The sequence below is a fragment of the Corvus moneduloides genome, chromosome 2 (assembly GCF_009650955.1).
Source record: "Corvus moneduloides isolate bCorMon1 chromosome 2, bCorMon1.pri, whole genome shotgun sequence".
NCBI classification, from domain to species: Eukaryota; Metazoa; Chordata; class Aves; order Passeriformes; family Corvidae; genus Corvus; species Corvus moneduloides.
The window spans coordinates 47,543,446-47,558,204 of NC_045477.1; the positions used below are offsets into that span (position 1 = coordinate 47,543,446).

The 14,759-nt window shown below is 38.2% G+C and overlaps 1 protein-coding gene across 5 annotated transcripts in view; it reads right to left on the minus strand.

The window, feature by feature from the left end:
* ATP8A2 (ATPase phospholipid transporting 8A2) overlaps positions 1-14,759 on the minus strand; it is a 320,810-nt gene that overhangs the window by 134,051 nt on the left and 172,000 nt on the right. For all 5 annotated transcript variants that reach the window (XM_032099453.1, XM_032099455.1, XM_032099456.1 and 2 more), the window contains one exon: positions 11,625-11,735. In XM_032099453.1, coding sequence (XP_031955344.1) covers positions 11,625-11,735 — 111 coding nt within the window. The remainder of the gene's footprint in view (positions 1-11,624; positions 11,736-14,759) is intronic.

Sequence of the window (14,759 nt, forward strand, 5' to 3'; positions counted from 1 at the left end):
TACCACCAACACAGACTGCAGCAGGCAAACAAGGACTAGTAACGCCACTGTAGAAGTCACAGCTTGACATTTCCTAGATATCATGCATTTACATATTCAACAACAGTAAACAGAAGAAAAACAGGGGAAAGTAGAGCAACTCAACAGTCTATCCCTATACCGTCCAATAATCAGGACATACTAATGGGCATAAACACAGTTCCGAGTAGCACAAACCCACATGTCATTTTTAAGGCTAATGAATAGGAGCTGACACAAAGCACAGGCTGAGTGTCACATTGCTTAGCTGCTCCAGACACCTGTCACTCCTTGGCGACAAAAGGCAGAAAAGGTCAAGACACTGTTAGCAAAACAAAAAGGGAGACTCACTCTTCTACCAAAATTGAACTTGACAGGAACCATCATCACAAATAATGCTGAGAGGTTGAGGTGTTACTGGCTACTGAAGGTTTAAGATTCTGCTGCTACTGAGCAATCTATGTATTTTAGTCAGTTACCATTAATAAAATCAATCTTCATTGTCATTTACTAACAAAGGTAGCATTATTTGGGGTTGGATGAGAAAACACAGTTCTGGATTTTTTTTCTAACCTACTAGTATTTATGCAGTTCATCCAAATATATGTATAATTTTACTGAATCCCTGCAGAAGCTAGATACAGCTAAGGCTAATATATTCAATCTCCTCACTTTCCAAATGCATTAATGCAAAAGCAATTAAGGAAAGAAATCCAGCAAGAAGAAAGAAAGCAAAATAATTTTGTCATGTTTAAAAGCTGGCAGACCAAGTTTTGACCTTCTTCACTCTTCTGAAAGCAGGAAGCCACCAGTGGTTCTTCATGTCTTTGTCTTGATGGAACAGAAATAGATTGCAACATATATGCAAACATGCATCAAGAACACTTAGCTCTTGTTTTTCCACAGAATGGACCCCTCTGCCTTTTGGGGGTATAGTTTTGGGGTTTTAGCTTAAGTCCATGATTACTGACAGTTATAGTCCACATTTAAGTATACCCACAAACACGTGTTAAGAAGATGGTTGTCTCAGTCTTTAAGTGTTAGTCCTGAATCTCCTCTCCCTTGTCTGACAAAGACCTCATTACACTGGGCTGTGAATCCTGGCTCAGAAATACCAGAAAACCCCATTAGTCCAGAATGCCTTTATTTCACAGCAGTTATACTCAAATTGCCATGGCTCATGAAAGGAATCAAGTTCAAAATAGTGAGGATGAGGAGAAGTAACAAACCAACATTATGAATTGTCAATGGAGTATCAGGGGCAGGAGCTACAACTGACTAATTTTTGACATCTCAGTAAAGAAAAGTGGATAACTCAGAAGTAACTATCAATAAATAGCATAATTCGCTATTTCTAGTGCATTTTAACATGTTCTAAATGATTTTGTTGAGAAGAGATAGAGGAGATGTAAGGAGCTACAAAAAGCAACTACACACTCTTTAGAGCACAGAAATAACCACAAGCACATCAGCAATCATAGCTATCTCCAATGACTCCACATCTCAGTGCAGAATGAAAAGATAACCTGTTTTGGACAGGTTACTCAAAGCTGTTACACCTGCTAGGGGCTGTCACACAGGCCAATGCCTCCTAATGCCTATTCAATCAAGTGACACAGGATTCCCCCATCAGAAGGGAGACTCCCAAGGGCACTGAGTGACAACACCTTTTTTTAATGTCCCTAGCCACAGAGCTCTATCTCTTTACAGGGCAGATATCGCTTGGGTCAAATACAGTCAAACCACGGAACTGGTTTTACAGTAGAAGAGGCTGTAAAAGCACATTTGAAAGCACCACATTTGAAAGCTGCCCCAGATTTACTCTGCATACTGATCATGGAAGATATGATACAGTTTTTACCTCTGACCCTGCTATAGTAAAAAAATTTGGTTCAAGACCGTGAACTTGGGCAAACAAACACTCCCAACCTACACTAAAGACTTTTTCTTTGACACACTAAGATACATTTTATTTTAAATTCTTCACATGCGTTTTAACTAGGTTACAGATGTGTTTTATGCATCCCAAGATAAAACAATCTCTAGTGGTTAATTAGTGAAACTGGATAGAGGTATTTTTATCATTAGTGCTCATCCAAGTAAAATGGCAAAATTATTTTCTAGCAGTATTTAAAAATGGAATCTGTATTCAGTTAAATTTGTTCTCTGTCCTAGCTTCTTTGGGTCATGAGCATATAAACCCAAGAAACCTCAAAATAATCAGGACCAGCTCAGCTCATGATACAGATACTGGAAAGAAATTTTATATTCCAAAAATTTGGTGGCCCTACATTCCTGAGCTAGCATTCAGAAGGATTTTGGAGATGTCTATGAAGTGGTATTAAGACACCAGGAGTTATTAATTCATTGATTACATGCATCTGTACTAAAAGGACTCCCTAAAAAATTTGACGTTTAGAAACATACTCTAGTGGTGCCTCCAAAAATGCCAGAAAAATGCCCTTATCAACAGTTAGAAAGGAGAAGTTGCCAATGAGACTGCTGTTGGACAGGAGTTCAGGTAAAATTAGCTTTTTTGCTCAACTTGCCAAGAACGAAGAGGCAAAGTATGAGTAAAATGCTTCAAGATGATAAAACTGAACACAAAACAGAATGTTTCAGCATTATGATCGAGTCTCAAAAAATACCTAGCTGTGTAGCCTGACCTTACTGCTGGCAAGCAGCTGGCAGCCAGGCAGACTTCAGTTCAGACAAGGGAAATGCAGCCCAGTACACTTCTTGTGCTCACACAACAATACCCTAGCACATGGCTTGGAACAAAAACTCATCTTATTTCCAAACAACCGCCCGGAAAGTAGACAATGCAATTACTTTTCAGTCACTTCAGTGAGACCGCTCACAGGCAAGCCACCACACATTTCCAAAAGTGGGCTCCAAGCTGAATTCCACATTATGAAATTGCACAAAAGCGTGACTTGTGAATCAGTATTATACCTTGTCTGCAGCATTTCCAAACCCTCTGTCAGTCCAAAAAATGCTTTACAAAGAGCTGTGCAAAAAGAACTGCAGCAACCCCCTTTTCACACCTATGCTGAGCACCGTTTTTCAATACGAGGGTTAACATCTGAGTTCAGCTGCAGCAGATACAGCTAATTGAGTAGAAGTAATTCTGCTTTTCTCTCCCCTGGAAGAGCTAAAGTCTTCCAAGCTTTACTTACACAGCCATTTTAGCGCCAGTGCCTCAAAGACAAATAGGAGAATTAGACTCACTGCTCCAATTTGTCAGCAGTCACTGGCACCAGGGCAAGTCCTCCTCAGTCTCCTTTGTAAGCACTGTGTATTACTGTTCTTAAAAACACTGATCTCTCTGGTGACCAGTGACAGGACCCAAGGGAATGACGTGAAGCTGCGTAAGGGGATGTGTAGGTCGGATATCAGGAAGAAGTTCTTCACCCAGAGAGTAGCTGGGCACTGGAACAGGCTCCCCAGGGAAGCGGTCACAGCACCAAGCCTGACAGAGTTCAAGAAGTGTTTGGACAATGCTCCCAGGCACATATGTCTCTTCAGGATATCCTGTGCAGGGCCAGGAGTTAAGACTTTGATGATCCTTGTGGGTTTGTTCCTTCCAACTCCAGATATTCTGTGATTCTATGAAAAGCAAGTAAATTGCCGTAGAAATGCATTTTGAAGATTGCTATTTAGAGCAATGAGGTACAGGTAAAAATGGAGAAATCTCACATCTTCAGCATGACAGCCCCATGGCTTATCTAACAAAAAGCAAAACAGACAAAAACCCCTGCTCCACATACACAATATGCATAGGACTTTACTTTGCTCTCAGTTATTCCCATGCAGATGAGGAATGTCTCGACTAAAGGACATCCATTTATAGGGGTATAGGCCAGATAGAAAGAAAATCGGCCCAAAGGATATATTTGTGAATAGATGTACTACCACACATGCATTGATGTATCTTAATGTTGGATTTTTAAAAAAACTCTCTCAAAATCACCCCTCCAGTGCAGCACAACATTGCTAAACTCAGCATTCTAGTGCTAAGCACAAGTAATTGCATTATAAGGTTTATTTGCACTTTCAACATCAACATAAATCTAAAATTTAGCCTTCTCTGTACCAACAAGTAATGTCATATGCACTGAATTAACCTAGATGAAAGTGGTTTTTATTTACAAATATTTTTTTATTACAACAACAAGTTATCCAATACTGAGTCAGAGCAGTCAATGTTTTTCAAGTCAGTACTCAAAGCCATAAGAGAAGTTATCTTTTATATGACAACTTTTAGCTTTTGGAAAGAGAGTTGGGCTGAAACTAACAACAATGAACTCTTGAATTTCAAAGCTGGCTTTGTGATAAAAAAACCTAGACTTGGATTTTCCTAAGTTTCATAATATAGGTTTATCTTCCCTACTAAAAGCTTCTTCACATTAGGCTATCTCTCTTCTAAAAATGAACTTGTATTTTTATTGGTGACATAGTTAAACTGAAAAAACATTTACTGATGACAGGATTCTGCTTTAAAGAACACACTGCTCTGGAAATGACTAAATGTTTCACATTGAATGGCCTCATATTTAGAAAACAGCATTATCATTGCTTTTTTATATGCCCACCAAATTATGAATTTAAGATTTTTCGCACCAAATTAAGCATACATTTTACCAAGAAAAAAAAATATCACTGTGCCTTTCATATTCCTCTTACGTAAATGTACAAAACAAATTGATCCAGGCACTCAACATACTCTGTGTCCAATAAAATATCAGAGTAGATCTCTTCTTGAGGTAATCTACTGCAGTGTCTACTGAACCCGATGGGTGTCATCTAGAGATTGTGAGACCATGCAAAGGAACCTGATTTATCATTTATAATATCTGAATGTTAAAAAATTACAGGTTGTGTTGGTTGTAGGGCGTAATCAAGGCACTCCTCATAAATTCAGAGCAATGCTGATAGCTTCCATCATGCTTGGAAAAAAATCAAACCCAGCCGCTAAATAGCTGGGTCAATTTGGTTTTCAGGGAAGATGGACTGCTCTCCCATGATTCACTGTGCAGTGCATAGCACTACAAAAAGAAAGGAAAATTAACATGGATTTATCTTCGTGACTGATTCCTTGGAAACTCTTGGGATTAACATGCTCAGTTAGGAAGCCAAAAAACAAGAAGTCAGTCATGGATTAAAGTTGATGAGATCAGCCTATACACAATGCTGAATTTCTTCAGATGGGAGAGGGGGTTGAAAGAGAGAATAAATTGTCAGCAGCAGTATATAAACCAGGTACTGTAAAGAATCTGGATATATTTTTAGGAACAAAAACCAAAGCACTATCTGGACAATTTTGGATTAGGCTGGCGAATTGTATTTTATGATATTCCAAGAACTTTGGCAGGCTCCTTGTAGAATCTGTTTCCTGTAACTATTGCTACTAAAGAATGTTTTCTTGAATTGGAGCCTGCAATCAGCTTTTTTGGTGGGCAGGAAGGGGATAGTGTTCTGTGCTGCCCTAGTTCTTCTCCATGTTAAACCCATGATGAACAGTGCAAGAGAAAAATAAGCACGTATGTAAGACCTGTTTTTCCACAAATTATTGAAAGACAATGCTGAGTTTCAGAAGCTTTGTTCCTCACACTGAGCTCATTCCTGTGCTTTTCATGTCTTCCAAGTTCTGTACTATACCCTCCATAAACATTCTGCACTTTCTGAACTGATTAACATTACCTGAGGTGAGAGGTTTGGATTTCTTTCCAAACATCTACGTGTTTCAAAAACAAGTAAGAACAGAACAGGACAAGAAAGATTCTTTCTCTTTCTGGATAGGAATCAGTTACCTTAACACAGACCTCTCAGTACTGCTGCTGTAGACAGGTGATGTCACAGGTCCTATGACATACCTGCCAGCCCCATACTGCTCTCCATGAGCCCAGAGCATCCACAAAAGTTATCTACATGGATACTACATACATTTCTCTCAGGCATTTAAACCTGATACCAATCTTAAGGACACTGAATTCCACATTTTGTCTACCTGAAAGGACCTGTCTACAGAGAGCAAGTTACTTATTCAGGATATGTATGCATTTTTGAGAATCCAAATCTAGATTCCCAAATGATATAAAAATAGAAGTCACATACACACACATTCCTCCTTCGCTTCACCATGATAAGAGCATTGCGCTAAGCTTACCACACCGAGTAAGTAACCGAGTACATGCACAGAAGTAATGATTATTAAATGCCTACTGGCGTTTGAAGCACTTGAACAGGCAACTGAATAATTTGAATAAGAAGACAAGACAGCTAGCTGCCTGTATTCTTGTTATCCTTGTTACAAAGTTTTGCTACCAGATGTTCTTATCCTTAATTTAACACTGGGGGAAAAGACTGCTCTTATCTTTTAAGAAAGTTGCTTTATATGACAACAGTTTATATGACAACTTCAATCTTCAACTTACTGCAAAAATCCCCATGCTTAAGGTGTTCTATTGCCTGGCTGTAACCTAAGAGTGGTAAAGTCAATTGGAAACAGAAAGCACAGAGATGTAGGTAAAAGTCAGATCACATAAATCAGGGATAAGCACACAGAAGCATTAGAGCTGCGTATTTTTTAGTACCATATCAGATACACTCATTTCTGCCTACCATTTGGAGAAGAGAGTTAAAATTCCCATGCCTGCTTTCCATATTTTTTTTTTAATACTTGTTCTGTTTGATGGGAAAGCAAGAAAACAGGAAAAACTAATGCAAGGTCTTATGCAGCAAATTTCATGTGTGCTTTTGCAGCCTGTGCTATCAACTCGCCTGAAGTGGTGACCACAAAGAGTGTGTGGAGCACTTAACAGCTCTCATTGCCAGACCTTGCTGACTCACAAAATTACCTCTCATTAAAAAGCATGTTTATCTAGATATTGTGTTTACTCAGAGCTTTTGACACTTGAAAATTCAGCTCTAGAAGAAAAATTATGATCTTCGTGTTTTGTTCTTTAATATGTTTATCTTGTTTGTTTAACACTGCTCACATGTTAGACTTCCCTTTCAGCATCTACAAAGAAACAGCTTTCTAATCTAGGTTTACAATTTATCTCTGGATTCTTAAAGCAGAAATTAAAATAATGCAGCAACCAGGGCATGTACATTATACTCTACCCTTTCCACTTGCCATTCATTTCTCTGTCATGGCCCTACACTGCCAGACCTTGACACTGGGGCCATCTATCCACACCCCTGACTCAATCAGTGCTATATAGTACAGAAGTGCTTCGTATTAAGTACATTTCATAAAACCAACATGCTTGAGTGAAGTATTGAGCACATTTTTCCTGCACACTGAGTTGGCCTGAAAGGTATCTTCCATGCTACTGTTTCCACAGAACCACTCCCAAAGGTCTTGAACTCTTACCTGATATTTCTGATACCACCTTTGATCTTGCTGTGTTTCTACTTCTTCAAGCATGACATGAAAGCAATGTTCCTGTATTCTTTTACATTTGAAATCAGCTATATTTCAAAGCTCTGATGTCAACAGGACAACTTTATATCATCTCCAGTTAAATGTATCTGCTCAACAGATGTGAAACAGATCTTTGTTTCACTACTCAGTTTGAAGCCAGCTACATAAGTAATTGAACAAAATTGTATTTTGTAAGGATGCCCAGGTACTTGTCTGTCAAATCTTTAAAAGCCAAAACCGGGTCACTGATCTTCTGCTTCAGGATGATGCTGAATGGTTGGCTTTCCTTAGAAATGGATTTAGTGCACACTGCTAGTGCATCCAGTCATGGGAAATACAGGAATGGACACCAAAGAGAGGGCTTTATATTTGCATTTCATCCCTGCAGCCATCTTGGTAACTTTCCATGTAGATTCCCCTGCCACTCTTAGGACAGACCCAGCATGGAGAGTCAAGAGTGGGGAAGAAGCAGCAATTAATCTATCAACCAGCTCTGTGGATGGAAAAGCTAGATTCTGCACCCCCCTTGATAAGTGGGTCCATAAGTAAGGGAACCTCAGCTTTAGACCCTGAAGCACCTTGGCAACAGCGATACACAAATGTTCAGGAATGGGGCTAAGAATCACACCATAAGGACTTGGATTTCCAGGACCTGCTTCTCTTTGTGCTTTTTATTGATACTTCACTTAGCTTCCTATTTTCAAAAATCAAAGGGAGGAATCAAGAGAATGGCAGGAGGATAATGATGAATAAATGGTAAAGGAGAGACCAGGCCAGAGAAAGGAGAGGAACATAGAGTTTCCAGCTGTTAAGCCAAGACAAAATCTTTTCAGACTTCACTAAACTTTGTTGATTTAAAATTCACCTCTTGAAAAATATTAGGAGGGCCTTTCCAAGAGAGAGGGAAAATACGCTGTAATCTCCACTTCCCTTGCAGTCACTAAACCACAAGGCCTGATGTCTGCTATACCACCTCTCTAGCTGCATGGAACTGTCTCACTATGTGCACACATTTTAGCCATCAAAGCAGATGAAAACAGTTCCTGGGCCCCTGTCTCTCCACAAAGAATCAGCCATTGCAGAAAAGTAAGCATCAGCCTTAATCCCCTTTCCTAGGAGTAAAGCCCACAGTAACAATTACCTGTGTATACTTCCCACAAAACCCCAAATTTTGTATTTTAACCCAGGACCTGAAAAAAAGCTGATAACATTTAGTGTTTCAGAGATGCAACACTTTGGATCCTCCAGGTTTAAGTGTACATAACTGGTATCAAGATGAACTTCTAATGTATGAGGGGTTTTAGTATACCAACACTGGGATGCTAGGATGGCAATATGCTCTTCTCAAGCACTTATCATTGTTTAATTAAGTTACATCTTAATGTCTTAACTTGCATGCCTCTGCAAGTTGTGTCCAGATGTTCTGCACGCCAAGCTAGACCACCACCTCTTCTTTCTCTCTGGTATATGCAAAGCATCAGGGAATAAAAGTTATGATAGCCCCAGCACCTCACTGCTGCAAAAGCCATTTATATCTATTCCTCAGGTGTTAAAACTTCATTGAAATAAAACAGATACAGTAACAAAGGTATAACAGGCAGTCATATTCATGATGTGCTTTTGATTTCAAGTGTATAAATATTTACTCAGTACAATCTTTCTGAAGATACTTAGAAAGTAGCTCAAGTTAAAATCCCTGTTTCATTACTATGCTAAAAGAATATTCCCCATATACCACATATCCAAGCAGAAAGTACAGGTAAATATTAAACTTGTCCAGAGCATTGGAAAACAATGAGGAGCATACCATCTGCACAAGCAACAGTGCAGAAGTGCCAGGCATTTAACTACCATTCTCTCAAGTGGAAGGATTTATTCCCTTGTGGAGTGTCTCTTTCATGGGCATCATTCCATACCACAAACGGATCAGCACAGCCAAGCCCTACAGCACATACACAAAACAACCTCTCTTTCTTTGTGTAAAGCTAAGGAGGGAATTAAAGATCTCTCCTCTCTACCCTGTATCCCTAGGATACCAAAACTGGTATCTCTTGGGTTTCCAGACAATTTGGCTAGTTTTAAACAGTTTTGGAGGGGAAGTTCCTTAAGGCTGCTAGTAAAGGAAACTCACCAGGGAAAACCAAACTGAGCTCTTCCCATTGCTGCAGATTATTTCTGTCACTTCAACTCCCTTAAAGCCTTAAACTTGCTCCCGACTTCTAGGCAGCACAGGCACAGAGAGGTAACCGAGGTGCAGAGCTGCATCTTGTAAGACATTTTGCAGTGCTCAGGTGTTGAATGCAACTGACTCATCCTCAGTCATGGACATGAGGAAACACAAAAGCTCATTTGGCTCAGGACCGTATGCAGAAAGAACTGAACACAGCCTAAGACACTGGAGAGAACCTCAGACCTCATATTCTCAGAGCGGATTTGGATTTTATGTATCATATAGAGATATCTGGCTAATAAAATTCCACCCTAGGGTAAAACAATTAAGCTACCTCAGAATGGAAGTCCCAGAGAACTTCACTTGTATTCAACCCTTTGCACAGCTGCTCATATAGGAAGGCATAGTTTTGCCATACAACATTTGATATAGAACTTAATTTACTTGTCAGACTTTAGTAAAAGATAAAAAGACACATGGTGCTATAATAAGCTAGAAGCAGGACTTCCAAAACTGATTTTCAAATTGAGAAAAGAATCCTAGAAGGCAATCATGAAGCTGTTAAGCATTTTCTGAAAAGTTCAGGGAAAACCCCAGCAATTGCCAGCCATGCTCAATAAGAAACACACTAGAAGAGTTCTTTTTGAAGTTATTTATATTTCCTTTGCACAATAACAAATATTATTGTCATCTCCAACAGCATGTAAAAACCTTAAATAAAAACATGATGTACAGGATAACTCTCTTGAGCAGACTAATGCATGTTGAAATTTTAACAGACAACAGCTAATTCAGAAACAGCACAGGAGAACTGGCACAAGTTAGTGGAGAATATTTGTTCTCTAACATCATATATAGAAGATGATCAAACCCCGAGGGAGTCAGGTATATTGACCATACTGACCATTATACGACTTACTGAATAGCAAAATATTACTCACCCACTATCTCCTGCAATTGACATAACTACCTGCCTAATTATAAATGTTGTAATTTTCTGATCTGTTAACCTCATTCATGGCTGCTCAACTGTACAAGAAATAGAAAATCTAATATATATGCACATATATTAATAAAACTGATGAATATTGTGGCAATTGCTGTACCAAGTGATCACCTGATACTCAACTGATCAAACCACTGACTTCAAGTTCCTTGAGTATTTCTAGCTAGGCAACAGCAGATTATAAAAATCCCTTCCTGATACATCCTAAGTTCAAGACTATGTTCTGCAGCATAACTACACTCCTATGTAAGCACACTGAAATGCAATGGTCATAACAGTATTCAGCCCTCTTTAAAATCCAGTTTCACTACTTGACATCTTGCAGCAAATTATTTTCAAAATACAGTTACATTTTAATTATTAAATCAAATAACCTGATTAATTTTGTAAATAAATGTCATTTACAAAATTATGTTATCTCTTTCCAAAAAACAAGGCAAACTATTTTCAGTTCCAGCTAAACTATGGTCTTTGTAACTTGGAAGCAACAGTTATAGTTTTGCATAGTTTATTATTTGCCTGTAAGCTTTCCCCAATTCTATTAAACAAGCTTTTGATTTAAATTTAGCTTTTGATTTAAATTAGATTTAAATTTAAATTTAAATTTTGATTTAAATTTAAATCTAATTGATTTAGATTTAAATTAAATTTTGATTTAAATTTAAATCTAAGTTTTTATAAATATGAGCACTACTTGAAATGTTTCCAGGAATACAAAGATGCTTTCAATAAGAACATTTGCACAGAAGAAATGAACTTTGTCTCTGACAGCTCATATCCAAGGCTTCACAGTACTGAAAAACCTTTGGTTTTCCTTAACAAACTTTAAAAGATTCAAGTGAACTAATTTGAGAAGAGAAACTGAATTTAAAGTTGTTAAACATGGAAAAAAAATGGCAGTCCTTTTAGCTCAATCCCTTTGGGTGAGCTTTTCTATTTATAAGAGATGATTTAAGGAATAAGCACCAGTAGGGACCCATCCACTTAGTTACTCTTACCTCAATAATATACAAAACCACATTTTTGTAGAAGCAGTACAGTATGCATTTGGTAACTCGATTGTAACTCCAAGCACCATGGACCAACAATAGCTTCTCCAAGTAGGAAAACTGAAAGACAGAAAAGAAGTACTCACATGTATGAAGAATTGCTAAAAAAATTGGTTGAAAGTAAACACCTGACCTCAGGAATATATCCTCAAATCAGCTATAAAAGCTGTTCGAGAGCAATATTTAAACTGCTTAACAGATGATATATGCAAAAAACAATTCTTAAAATACTTAAAGCTAAAATCTTTTTTTAGCCAAACTTCTGAAGGTTTTAAAAAGTGGCTTTAAACAGCAAAACGTCTTCAATTGTTACTACCATCCTGATGGCAAAATCAATGTTTGAGGGCTTACAAGGTTCAGAATCTCCTTTCCTTATGTAAAATGAACAATTTAATAATTAAAACTGTCTTGAGCTGAAATAAAGAGGGGAACAAAAGTGGAAAAATAGATGCATTTCTAGAGAATAGATACTCATATTAACATTTTCTGCCCACAAAATGTATGTGATTGTGTGTTATATAAAATATTCTGTAAAGCAAGTGGCATTTGCCAAAAAGGACAAGTAAATAAATCTTGTACAATTGTGTACCTTTTAATGCTAGTTTGAACCACAGATGGAGCTCAAATTCAGAACTTTTGAAAATGGACGTTTATGGAGCCAGTGTTGTAATCCAGACTAGGAAATGCATAATTCTCTAGTCTTGGCTTTGTTAGTGAACCTTTTTATGGCTGGCAGCATTCCTCTTCTGACCAGTTACAGACAGCTCCGAGTGATGACTGTGTTTACTGTTTAGCATGTGTGTCCCTGAAGGGATCCTGGACACTAACGTAATTATTTGCTTTGCTTCCTTTTCCACAAAGTGACTTGACAGGAAAAGCTTGACTTCCTAAATTTAGATTCTGGATCATTTATTTTAACCAAAACTTATCTGAAATTGAAAGCTACAGTAATGAGTTAGGACTGTCCTGAGGCGCTCTGCTCCCATGCTTTCCAGCAATGAAATCACTGAACCACAAATCCTGTAAGGACAGCCCCTCTCCCACGCATTAGCAACTCAGATTTGTTAGGATACACCAGCAAAGAAGGAGAGAAAACAAAAGTGAACCAGGCTTCATGGTTCTCTGCTTAACTTGAGCTAGAGCTAAAACTGGGACACTCCCAAGGGAGTAGCTGACCTATTAGACCCCTAATGCCTCAAGTTAATATGCAGGATAGCTACAACTTTCCTCATCAAAATCACTAACAAAACACAACTGAAGTGATGGGAAACTTGCCACGATGTCCTTACAAATCATCCCAAAGCTCTTACAGAGAATAGTCAGACAGACCCTGAGAATTCTCTGCGGAATCTAACAAGTGACCATCTTGGACGTGGTCTTCTTGAAAGCTAAAGGCAACTAAAAATCCTACCAATTATTGCCCTTGTCTGTGCTCTCATGAAAATGAGTGCACTGCAGAGCACAGAAATGAAGATACTCAGAGCCTAAAGAACACACTGAGGCTGCTCACACAGATGAAGAGTCCCATTAAAACACAGCAAAGAATTAAATTTGCTTTGATGCTGAAATCATGCAAATGCACAGCTGCTGGCATAGAGCAGTACAGACAGGGGCTCTACCAGACACTGCCCTTGTTTGGCCACTCCTGTATTTACAGAATTTTAAATCAGCAGGGAACATTACGACCATGTGGCCAGCCTACCTGTGAAACTGTGCAAGTTTTTACAGCCGTCTCTCTGTCAACCCTAGCATAACTTCTTTTATACAGAGATTATTTTCTAGAATCTATCTTGACTAAAGGATGAGGTGATGGCATGTTGGGGGTTTTAAGACAGTGAAAAGGCATCTGCAATACAAGCCAATTTTTCCAAAGAAGAAAAGTGAAACAAGAACATTTGTTGAAGAAAGCAGCTTCCCTAGTTAAGAAAAGTCCCTAGACACCAGATGTTCTCTGGATTAAGATGATAAAGCTATTTACTGAGAAAAAAAGTTACTAAAGTCTACTACTGTCTCTAAACAGTTAGGTCATTTGATTTGGGAATTCTCTAAATAGAGGTCACTGGTGCAATATCATTTCAAGGGAAAAGGATGATTCAAACAGATGCTCCTTGCACCTGTGGAAGCTATTTCAAGTGGAGTCAGACACAAGTTGGCTTTTTATTTTTGTTTGGTTTAGGCTTTGATTCTCCCTGGAATCCTGAATGAGCCTATACAGAGACTCTCTCTTCTATAAGTGCCTACTTCTGGCACCACTGCATTTGAAATACTGTTTGAACATGAGGTGCTACATTATAGTGGTCATCTTAAATTACTCAATAAGAACATACTCTGCCTTCAAGGCATGCACATACAGTAATGCTTTAGTGGGAGTTACATGTCTTCGCTGAAAGAAGTACACTCCACAGAGATCAAGTTTTTCTTTTGAACACTAATTTTTTTTTTTTTTTAAGCACATACCACCACACACTATTAGTCTCCTTTACTAGAGGGATTTCTTTATATATTTTCTAATTTAATCAGTACAAAGTTCTTCTACACAATCAAAAAATCACAGTTCCACAGTGTTTCACTAATTTTTGAAAGCTGCAATTCTGTGCTGGTGTCACCAGCTTTTATTTCATATTGAACTAGAAAGATTCATTGTTATTGTCAGAAACTTGCTGACCGGAATTTAAACCAAGAGCAACTTCCATGTTCTAACACTGAACTGAAATACAGGGGGTTTTGTTAATGCAAAAGCAACACATGAACGTGGAATTACTTCTCCAGATTTAGCACTGCTGCGACACAAAAGAAATTACATATGTAGGGACTTCTACAGACAAAACCCTTGCTGCTGCTTATGCTTAGCTCCTAAAGTAGAAGTAACAAATTATCTGAGGAAGTCCAAGTAAAGAGCATTCCAGTAAGTTATACAGCAGAAGCTATAAATAATCCACTGAAATTAAAAATGTAAAAGTCATTACAAGATACCAGAGACAATGATTATGGCAGTTCCTGTACTGGTATATATTTGGAATATGGCACTGTTTATGACAGAAAAACTTGGTAAAACTGCCTAAAATTCTCAAGATAAATTTTGTG